Source organism: Carassius carassius, chromosome 13, assembly GCF_963082965.1.
Source record: "Carassius carassius chromosome 13, fCarCar2.1, whole genome shotgun sequence".
Lineage (NCBI taxonomy): Eukaryota > Metazoa > Chordata > Actinopteri > Cypriniformes > Cyprinidae > Carassius > Carassius carassius.
In genome coordinates this window covers 27952700-27964708 of record NC_081767.1, presented here as the reverse complement: position 1 = coordinate 27964708, position 12009 = coordinate 27952700, and the positions used below count along the sequence as shown (strand labels likewise).

General features: G+C 41.8%; 1 protein-coding gene across 3 annotated transcripts in view; it reads right to left on the bottom strand.

Annotated features, from left to right (window-relative positions):
• LOC132156275 (SLIT-ROBO Rho GTPase-activating protein 1-like) overlaps positions 1-12009 on the bottom strand; it is a 102845-nt gene that overhangs the window by 59786 nt on the left and 31050 nt on the right. For all 3 annotated transcript variants that reach the window (XM_059565206.1, XM_059565204.1, XM_059565205.1), the window contains exons 2-3: positions 9652-9847; positions 3485-3647 (exon numbers count right to left, since the gene is read on the bottom strand). In XM_059565206.1, the coding sequence (XP_059421189.1) occupies positions 3485-3647; positions 9652-9847 (359 nt within the window). The remainder of the gene's footprint in view (positions 1-3484; positions 3648-9651; positions 9848-12009) is intronic.

Below are 12009 nucleotides of genomic sequence, written 5' to 3'. Positions count from 1 at the left end.
TTTCAAAACTAATGTTCTAAAGCAGCGGTTCTCAATCCTGTTCCTGGCATCGCACTGCTCTGCGTCTCTCTCTGTCTCTCTCTCTCTCTCACTTTTCACAAAGCAATGAGAAGCATCATCTGTACATGGACGCACATATGGTTGCTGTGCTGTATTAAAGCTTTAATCAGAATAAAACCATATATATATATATATATCTCGAATTGCTCAATGGCTCAAATTGAATAGCAATATAGAGGACGTCATTGGACTCTATGTTCATAGTCTATGAACAACGAGAGAGGATGGACTCTTCACCACTCTGGAGTTGCCCAAGGTGAGAGGCGGCGGGCTGGTGTGGGTTTGCTTATAGCCCCCCAGCTCAGCTGCCATGTGTTGGAGTTTACCCCGGTGAACGAGAGGGTCGCTTCCCTGCGCCTTCGGGTCGGGGATAGGTCTCTCACTGTCGTTTGTGCCTACGGGCCGAACGGCAATGCAGAGTACCCAGCCTTCTTGGAGTCTCTGGGAGGGGTGCTGGAAAGTGCTTCGACTGGGGACTCCGTCGTTTTACTGGGGGACTTCAACGCCCACGTGGGCAACGACAGTGACACCTGGAGGGGCGTGATTGGGAGGAACGGCCCCCCTGATCTGAACCCGAGCGGTGTTCAGTTATTGGACTTCTGTGCTAGTTACAGCTTGTCCATAACGAACACCATGTTCAAGCATAAGGGTGTCCATCAGTACACGTGGCACCAGGACACCCTAGGCCGTAGGTCGATGATTGACTTTGTGGTCGTTTCATCCGACCTCCGGCCGTATGTCTTGGACACTCGGGTGAAGAGAGGGGCGGAGCTGTCAACCGATCACCACCTGGTGGTGAGTTGGATCCGATGGCGGGGGAGGAAGCTGGACAGACTCGGCAGACCCAAACGTACTGTGAGGGTCTGCTGGGAACGTTTGGCCGAGTCTCCTGTCAGAGAGATCTTCAACTCCCACCTCCGGCAGAGCTTCGACCGGATCCCGAGGGAGGCTGGAGATATTGAGTCCGAGTGGACCATGTTCTCCACCTCCATTGTCGAAGCGGCCGCTCGGAGCTGTGGCCGTAAGGTTTCCGGTGCCTGTCGAGGCGGCAATCCCCGAACCCGGTGGTGGACACCGGAAGTAAGGGATGCCGTCAAGCTGAAGAAGGAGTCCTATCGGGCCTGGTTGGCTTGTGGGACTCCAGAGGCAGCTGACAGGTACCGGCAGGCCAAGCGGACTACAGCCCGGGTGGTTGTGGAGGCAAAAACTCGGGCCTGGGAGGAGTTCGGTGAGGCCATGGAGAAGGACTATCGGTCAGCCTCGAAGAGATTCTGGCAAACCGTCCGGCGCCTCAGGAGAGGGAAGCAGTGCCCTACCAACGCTGTTTACAGTAGAGGTGGGGAGCTGTTGACCTCAACTGGGGATGTCGTTGGACGGTGGAAGGAATACTTCGAGGATCTCCTCAATCCCGCTGTCACGTCTTCCATTGAGGAAGCAGAGGCTGAGGGCTCAGATGTGGACTCGTCCATAACCCAAGCTGAAGTCACCGAGGTAGTCAAGAAACTCCTCGGTGGCAAGGCACCGGGGGTGGATGAGATCCGCCCTGAGTACCTCAAGTCTCTGGATGTTGTGGGGCTGTCTTGGCTGACACGCCTCTGCAGCATCGCGTGGCAGTCGGGGACGGTGCCTCTGGGATGGCAGACCGGGGTGGTGGTCCCTCTTTTTAAGAAGGGGGACCGGAGGGTGTGTTCCAACTACAGGGGGATCACACTTCTCAGCCTCCCTGGGAAAGTCTATGCCAGGGTACTGGAGAGGAGAATCCGGCCGATAGTAGAACCTCGGATTCAGGAGGAACAGTGTGGTTTTCGTCCAGGCCGTGGAACACTGGACCAGCTCTATACCCTCTACAGGGTGCTGGAGGGTTCATGGGAGTATGCCCAACCAGTCCACATGTGCTTTGTGGATTTGGAGAAGGCATTCGACTGTGTCCCTCGCGGCGGCCTGTGGAGGGTTCTCCGGGAGTATGGGGTCCGGGGCCCTTTGATAAGGGCTATCCGGTCCCTGTACGAACGGAGCAGGAGCTTGGTTCGTATTGCCAGCTGTAAGTCAGACTTGTTTCCGGTGCGTGTTGGACTCCGGCAGGGCTGCCCTTTGTCGCCGGTTCTGTTCATGATTTTTATGGACAGAATTTCTAGGCGCAGCCAGGGGCCGGAGGGGGTCAGGTTTGGTGACAACACGATTTCGTCTCTGCTCTTTGCGGATGATGTTGTCGTGTTGGCCTCATCAGGCCAGGACCTTCAGCATGCACTGGGACGGTTTGCAGCCGAGTGTGAAGCGGCTGGGATGAGAATCAGCACCTCCAAATCCGAGGCCATGGTCCTCAGTCGGAAAAGGGTGGCTTGTCCACTTCAGGTTGGTGGAGAATTCCTGCCTCAAGTGGAGGAGTTTAAGTATCTTGGGGTCTTGTTCACGAGTGAGGGAAGGATGGAACGGGAGATTGACAGACGGATCGGTGCAGCTTCTGCAGTAATGCGGTCGATGTACCGGTCTGTCGTGGTGAAGAAAGAGCTGAGCCGCAAGGCGAAGCTCTCGATTTACCGGTCAATCTACGTTCCTACTCTCACCTATGGTCATGAGCTTTGGGTCATGACCGAAAGGACAAGATCCCGGATACAGGCGGCCGAAATGTGCTTTCTCCGCAGGGTGGCTGGGCGATCCCTTAGAGATAGGGTGAGAAGCTCAGTCACCCGGGAGGAGCTCAGAGTAGAGCCGCTGCTCCTCCACATCGAGAGGGGTCAGCTGAGGTGGCTCGGGCATCTGTTCCGGATGCCTCCTGGACGCCTTCCCGGGAAGGTGTTCCGGGCACATCCCACTGGGAGGAGACCCCGGGGGAGACCTAGGACACGCTGGAGAGACTATGTCTCCCGGCTGGCCTGGGAACGCCTCGGTGTCCCCCCAGAAGAGCTGGAGGAAGTGTCTAGGGAGAGGGAAGTCTGGGGTTCTCTGCTTAGACTGCTGCCCCCGCGACCCGGCCCCGGATAAGCGGTAGAAGATGGATGGATGGATGGATATAGAGGACGTCATTGTTTACAATACAACAAGGGGCGGGATGTTCAGACACGCTTGAGGCGGTTTGGCGAATCACAACACACTGAGCCAGCTGACCAATCTCAGCCCATCGTGTATTTCTGAGGGAGGGGCTTCATAATAACAGGATATAAATCAAGGCATTTGTCAAAGAAGGGACAGATAGGTGTGGAATAAAGGTAAACTATGTGAAAAATAATGCGTTTAAAAAAAATGAAGCATGAACACATGTTAAGACTGCACCCCATAAACACAATAGTGTAAACTACCCCTTTAAAAACAAGTCAACTTTGTTTCAACTTTGGTTTGAATTTATTTTGAGACCTATTTTAAGACTCTTCTGACAGGACATTTAGAGACAGCACATCTTGGAAATGTAATCGAAAACAGTCCTGACCTTTTTGAGAAGACGTGTGGAGTCTTCACTAATCTGCATGAAGCGCATGATGACGTTGTTCAAATAAATGTCACTCAGTGTCGCATGGTCTTTGCTCTCCCGTCGAACCTGGTTCAGCAACAGGTACCAGCAGTTGACCGGAGACAGGAGATTCTGGTCTTTCCTGCATGTGCGAGAGAAACAGAGATCAAACATAATGAAAGGATCCTGTCTGCAAGCTGTCAGCACCATCTGTGCACTTAACTCAAGAACTGGACAAAACCACAGACAGATCAATCTTCCCAGCACCCATCAGGCTGTAATTCACGTGGATCTTATTAACATCCCTCTATTTAAGCATGCATGATCTGTGGATACTTTGTAGCGTTATTGCACAGCAACTGAACCAAGATTCAGACTTAAAATCAGGGTGAAACATCAGTGTTTCTGGGACATATGGGACATGTAAGTTTCTGGGTCAGAACGCTCTCCAGATCATAAAGTACCTGCAATATGGCAAACATTATATCTGGTATTTATTTAATTAAATTATTTTCTATGAGGACAATAGGAAAGAAAAATGTAAATGAGACTTTTCATTATGTAGTGATAACAGACAGACTATACTTTAGCTACTTTAGAAATAAGTTCAATACTATTCAAATTGTTGGGGCCAGTAAGATTTTTTTAAAGAAATTAACACTTTTATTCACCTTAAACGGATTAAAAGTGACAGTAAAGACATCAAGTTTATAAAGACTTTGCAAAAGACTTCCATTTCAAATAAATGCCATTAACTTTCTATTTATGAAATAATTTTGAAAAAGACTTCCACAAAAATTATAAAGCAGCACAACCATTTTCAAAATTCATAAGATGTTTCTTGAGCAACAAAGCATTATATTAAAATGATTTCTAAAGGATCATGTGACACTGAAGATACAAAACAATCACAATCTTAGTTTCATCATCTTTCTTCTTATAAGAAAGTTATCAGCCTAACAAGATAAATACTAGAGCAAAATCACAATATTAAATGTATCTACTACTTTTAATCTGCAATCAAATCGCAGTTTTCCTCTATTCAAAATTCTCCCTCATCTACCGTAGTTCTTTGTGTCAGATCCTTGTTCTTCCAAAAGAATGAAGACATAAAATGGCCATTCAACATGGAGACATTTTTACATTCTAGAATAGACTCCTAAATATGAGCAACAGTAATAGCAAAGCCTCACAAAAAAAAAAAAAAAAAAACCCTGAGAAAAAAGAAAAATGTTGCATTTGAGGACGTGACATTGGCAGTTGACAGAAATTTCGATGCAAGTATGGAAGCACTTTTTTTTTCAGCGTTTCCCTCCTTAACCCTCCCTGCAAAACAGGCAAAGCATTTCATCACTGCAGTTGAAGGTCTGCGGCCTGATGGCATCCAATGGAAGTACTGAAAAAACATGCATCCGCACCAGCTCAGCTGATAAATCTTTTAACCTTAACATTGTTCTACAAACACAGGAAATAAACTAAATCCACAAGTTCCTCAGATTACAGACATTCATTGGAGTAACTGGGCTATTCAGAATCAGTCATCTATGTAAGACTGGATCAAATGGTTAATCTAATTGAGCTAAAAGCATGAAGATGCATGGTCACAATATGAACACGCCGGGATTTCAGATTGCAGGGAGAATGGGAGCCTGTGCAATACTAACTACTTACTTGAATTAAACATTAGCTAAAATATTTTCCATTTATTTATTTTTTACATTTATCCATTTAGCAGATTAAACTCAATTAAAATTACTAAATAAAATTAAACTATATAAACTTTCTAAACAGATCTATAGTTGAGTTTCTAAACAAAAAAATCCAAAATACTAAAACCTTAGCAAAAATCCAATTGAAAACAGAAAATATAAAAATAAAATATAAAACAAAATATATAAACAAAAACTATAGCATATAATTTATCCTAAAATAACACCAGGTGAGAAGTGCTAAGGGAAATGGAGCTTTGTGTCTCTGAGGTCAGTGCAGATTGTAACAGGCTGCAACCATTTACGATACAGCTCCATCACACAGAGTCACATGGATCGTAGAGTCTATTAGCTCACTGCCATGGTGGGTAAAACAGGAGTGATGATGACTGGAGAGGAAGCGGTCACACTGGGTCGTAAGGATCATAAGGCATGATAATGAGTTCATTTGGAAAGCATGTGACTAATTAGAACTGAAACAAAAGCAGCCAGTACTGCGGAGTAGAGAACAGAGAGCCAGCTGCCCCATTAAAGGCTGCAGTAAATCAGTGCTACTGCTCAGACAAGATTAAATAACAATTGGCCTCCAAGTGACCACCTCTCCCTCCAAAGGACGACACAGCAACTACCCCTCACCTATGCTTTGATGCACAACTTTGTGCTCTCAAATCACTGCACAGAGCAGATTTTGATCATAAAACTTCAAAATGAGATGAGAGGAGAAAACAGCCAGTGAAGAAAGCTGATGGAATTCAAGGTAAAGGAACAATATGACTAGATCATTTCAAGGGAATGGAAGATTTTAAATTGTAAATTTACTCCAGAGAGTAAAGACGGAATGGGAATGAAGGTACATCAAAACCTACTTTAAAGCAATAGTTCATTTCATTTCATTCTAAACCCTCATCATGACTTAACTTTTTTCTGTGGAGAACACACTATAAAATATACAGGAAAGCCATTACAAAACTCCTTCATTTTCAAAGCCAGCATCTTTTATTCATGTTCTACATCCCAGGTGTAAGCAAGTCTATATACAGCGACTACACTGGTACCCAAATGAATTACACTTGGTTTTCTAAACAAAATGAATGTGTCTCTAATGTGCTAATATCAAAATATCCAGTGGTACTAACACACTGTAGCCAGAGGAACCTCATTCGGTTCTGGTTTAAACATCCCGCAGATCACAAACATTATATTGACAGCTCATCGATTTTGAAGTGCCAGAGCAAACTAGACTGCTTCACTGGAGAGTTTGGCATCCTACAACAAGGTCATCAATGCACATGAAGGTACAATCATGCAGACAACTGAGACCAACCTTACTGGGGCAAAGCATAAATCTTAATGCCTAAGTGCATTGCAATTCATTTTAGGCATGCAACCAAAAGGAAAAAGGTTCAAACCTGTTGTATGCTAAAAAAAAAAGGCACTTGAATTCAGTTTTTTTTAAACTAGATTTATAAAATAATATATAAAAAGGCACTTAAGCTCAGTTTCCTAGGGCAGATGTGTCCTTGTGGAAGGTCTAGTTGGCTAAAATGCATCTGCTAAATGATAGATAATAAAAGGAAATCTACTGTCCAAGGAGTGGCAGCTGGATGATGCATATTATGAAATAATTCCCATCCTGAGTCCAGCAGCCTCCCTGGGCAAACAGTGTGTGATGCCTGTTAGCTCAACAAACACATGCACTAAACTAAGCACCAGTCGATGTGTCGTCACGACGACAGTGTCATCTGGGAGAAGTTTAACCACACAGCTCACAAAACACTGCCTTAAAAGGATGCACATATATGGATAGAACCAACTAAAATAAATATTATATGAAATCAATAACTATAGGGCCAATTTAACATGATAATTGGCATGCACTGTAAGAAAAGTTTGTAATAATAAGAGCACAATGTACTATGGTTTGAATTATGTGTTGCATTGCGTTATATTTTAGGTTTGAAAGAAATGCCTGTATAATAAACATATAATGTTCTGGCAGAAAACTACCAGTACCTGTTCAGTTTTCCTACATATATTTTTATTACTAAATTTTATGATATTTACTTCAAATTTATTAAAATATTGATTTATTAAAACACACACTAATGTTCAAAAGTTTTGGGTAGGGTTTATTTGTTGTTTTTGTATAAAGTCTCTTTCAGTAAAAACTACCGTATTTTCCAGACTATAAGTCACACTTTTTTTCATTGTTTGGCTGGTCCTGCGACTTATAGTCAGGTGCGACTTATTTATCAAAATTAATTTCACATGAACCAGGAGAAATGAACCAAGAGAAAACATTACCGTCTACAGCCGCCAGAGGGCGCTCTATGCTGCCAGAGATGCTGCTCTGTGCTCCTGTAGTCTACACTGAGCAGCATATAGCACCCTCTCGTGGCTGTAAACGGTAATGTTTTCTCTTGGTTCTTGGTTCTAAATAAATGCGACTTATAGTCCAGTGCGACTTGTATAAGTTTTTTTCCTCGTCATGACGTATTTTTGGACTGATGCGACTTATACCCAGGTGCGACTTATAGTCCGAAAAATACGGTAATACAGTCAAACATTTTTACAATGTAAAATAACGGTTATATATTTTAAAAGTAATTTATTCCTTTGAATGCAAAGCTTCATTTTCAGCCGTCATTTCTCCAGTCTTCAGTGTCACATGATGCTTCAGAAATCATTCTGATTTGATGCTCAAGAAGCATTTCTTATTATTATCAATGTTGAAAACAGCTGTGCTACTTAATATTTTTGTGAAAACCATTTTTCAGGATTCTTCGATGAATAGAGAGTTCAAAATAACAGCATTTATTTGAAATAGAAAGTTTTTAACAATATAAAAGTCGTTACTGTCATGGTTATCATTACTCTCTAAAATGTCTCTACAGAAGTCACAAATAAAATCTTCACTCCATACCAAAAAAAAGAGACTCTGAAATGGAAACTTTGGGTTAGGAGCTAACCACGTTCAAACAAACACTAGTTATACATTTGTAAACCTTTAGGCCTGATCCATCACACTTAGCTCTGAGTCACCCGAGATGCTCCTAGCGCCAGTGAGAAGATTGATTCTGTAACTACAATCCCACAGGAAGAGTAAACTGTGTTTCTTGACAAATAGTTGCTTAATCTTTCCTCTCACTGGCTTTGCAGAATTCAGCTGACCACAAGTATCCCGCCACCTTCAGCGAAGGGGTAAAACACACCCTCTGCTTTGGCTCAGCTGGCCTCATCTTGACGCCATTGGTCAGACATCGGGCCAGACCTCTGGACTACGGAATAAAATCGGATACAATCACAGACCATGGTCTGGACCTCTCTACAGAAGCCCTGTGGTTACAGAATAGTCCAAGTTTAGCTAAGAGACCTGGTAAAATGATTTGAAATGCTTTAGAAATTAGCCTTTCAATTACTTACAGATATATATAATGCTAATTCATCCGACACACAGCTGATCTAGGCTGGCTTTAGAACTGCCCGCCCAGCTAACATCAGCACTTTATAGTTTTTTAATCTCCAAAAGACAAAAAATTAGCAATTTGCGTCACATCACACTGTAATCTGGACCCTTCTTTACTTCTACATCTGTGAACTGGCAAGTTTAAGTTCTTGTCTTTCAGAAAATGTTAGTGAATTGTGTCAAGTAGCTTATTCTGCTCTCAAACCGAGAGGCCACATAAACCACAAGCGCCACGACCGAGATTCTCCATTGCCTCCAGTATTGCTCACAGCTGCTGGACTCATTTAGGGCTCTTAAACCAGCATTTGGTCTGTCTATTTACAGAAGTGAAAAGCAAACACACAATAATCTGAGTTGTACCAATGTTTCTCTACCAACATTATATAGATGTCGATAGTCTTTTCCAGCCAGTGACTCTACTGGCATAATGAGACCATGATCATGGTTTGTGCCTGTCACAATGCACTACACTGGGAATAAATCAGCAGGAAACATATGTGACAAGTAAAGTTATTAAGAAAAAAGGACTCATTAAATTGTCATTCTGAGACGTATATATTTTACAAAATGAAACTGATAAGAAATCTTCACACAAATGTACACACAAATACAAAACAAAATCCCAAACTTAATTTTCAATTCTGATACTTATTTCAAAAATTAAGATTGGAAATGAAAAGTGTAGCATAAAATATAAATTCTGCCATTTAATAATGTAAAATAAAAAAATATAGGATAACATCATATTTCCCTTTCAACATGATTACACATGTTGAATAAAAGACAGCATCATTTAAAAAAATCGTTCATGTGACACACATATCAATTTAGGAGAAGACAAAGTGCAAAACCTTTAGACCGTAATAATAATGATGTGGGTAAGTGATTAAAGAGCTGGGCCAGAGTTAAAGAATTATAGATTCAACCCACAAAAGAGTTGCAAGTATTAATCATTCATATAACACACTCACTTATATTGCTGATGGTCCTTGGTACTCCTGGTCTTGGCCATGAAGCGTTCGGCGAGCTTCTCCAGGTTGCGTGAGTACTCCATCTCGATCTCTGACTTCTTGCGGAAGAAGTCCTGGAGGTCCTGAAGGAGCTGGACCCTCATGTCTGTCTGCTGCTCCAGACATTTCTGCTGTTCCACCAGTTGGGCTCGAATCTCTGAACAAAAACCAAACATGGTTTGTTGTAAGAGTCTCTCAATAGAAATCACGAATGGACTGAAGAATAATCATCATTTCATTAGAAACTTCAATGGTGCTCTGGAAACCTCTTGCAAGCAGCTCAACGAAGGCAGGCAAAAAATTAAAAAATGGCCAGCAATACATCTTCTATAAATAAAGCATTCAGATTTGGGCTAGTTTCATTGTACCATATCAGCAATACTACAGTAATCCAGGCTCTTCAGGTGGAGCGGGTCATACCCTTATGCTGCATTTCATCACAGACAGAATGAGGAACGGTCCCAGAAACTAACCTAATGGCTCTCTAAAGCCAATGTTTGTACAGCACTTTTTTTTTGTTGCCAAAATTACCTTTGGTTTCCACATGTGATTGTCCTCTTGCCATTAGAAATAGAGCTCATGAAATTTGCAGTGTACTGTGGAAACTGCAGCTCCATACCATAATATACATCTCAGCCCTCAAGTGACCCAACATGTTTAATGTATTTCTCATAATATGGGATATCTGAACCACTGTAACCACTTTAACAGGATAAACGATGACTAAATGCTTTAAAAGCACAAATATTTCAACAATTTGTTGCTAAATTGGTGTTTTCATGTTTGTTTTGTAGCATAACTTCTTAAAGTTGGTTTTAAAATCTTTCAAAATTGTCAAAAAATAAAATAAAAAACATCAATTTGACAAATTATTACAAATGAAGCAAAAATAATATATCTAAAAAAAGTAAATAATTGTAACATTTAAAATTTAAAAATGTAACCAAAAATTTAGACAACAAAAGCTAGATGTTTTAATGACAGGCTATGAAAATGTTCAGAAAAAATAATTAATGATTTAATTTAATTTAATAAAAAGCAGTAGGGTTGTGCCGATAAACGATAGTATCGTGTATTGACGACAGTCAGAGATATCAATGATAGCAAATGTCTCTGTCGATAGTCAAGATGATATTAGGTTCATTCTCCTTTTAATGTATTCAATAATAATAATTATTATTATTTTTATTTTTATTGGGCGGCCTATTATAATTCAGCTATCAAACTGCCCAGCTATATCACTTCAGCACAGCATTTCACACACGCGCAAATGAGGATTAGAGCCTGTAGCCGGTGAAGGAGTCTCCATCCAAAAACAGACGTACATCGTCTGCAGATATAAGGTGTTTCATTGCACTTTAACAAGTAATCTGAACGGCCAATATGTGTACAATTTTTTAAACGAGCACTCACTGAGTTTAATGCCAAAGTTATGTTAGAATGCATCTCATTCTTGTTTCTGCAGCGGTGCGTCGAGCTCGTCATGAGGCGCGTGGTCCGGAGCAATGTATGACTGATGCATCAGTTCAATTCAACTTTACTCTAAATATATGAACTTACCTGTTTTGAATACTTTATATTTAACGTGTTCATTTATGTCAAATATTAGTGTTAAACTGTTGCACTTTAAATTAAGTTTGAAAGTATATTTTTCGATTATTGGTTATTCCATAGGCGCTCTCTCGCACACCTGCGTGGTTTAAAACACCAAATAGTTAAGCTATGACAAGGACAAAGAGTCTCAGTTGAAAAATGACCATATAACCCAACACAACAAGATTAACCAAAATGTAGATTTTCTTTAATGACAGGCTAAAATGACTGCTGAAGTATCAGCATTTTTGTAACCTGGCATGTCATATTTTGCACGAATGACCCACTGATTAAAAATCCATTACATAATCTACAGTACAGCACTACCTCAAAAATATTAAATGAGATTCCAAGAACAATATAAAACTTCTATGCATTCTGCTTTTCTTCGTCGCCAGAATCGAGTGGCCCTCCATGATTACAAAGAGCATTCCTGGCCCAGTGAGGTCATGTGTATGGTAAACATCTGCATGAAGTCAGTGTGCTGAAGCATGTGTGAGACTGTGTGCCAGGATCAAAGCCCTTTGATCCACTTCAAACAGAGAGATAGATGTGAGCACACTGTGAGCCATCTTATACTGCACAAACAAGACCTGAAGGTGGAATCCAAGCTAATCAGCCCTCTGCTGTCTGTCTCTATAGTTAGCTTCAACAATTTCAACACTCACAGGTGGGTTACCAAGATAGCTAATGATCAGATCCAGGATGAGCGTATATCAAAGAATG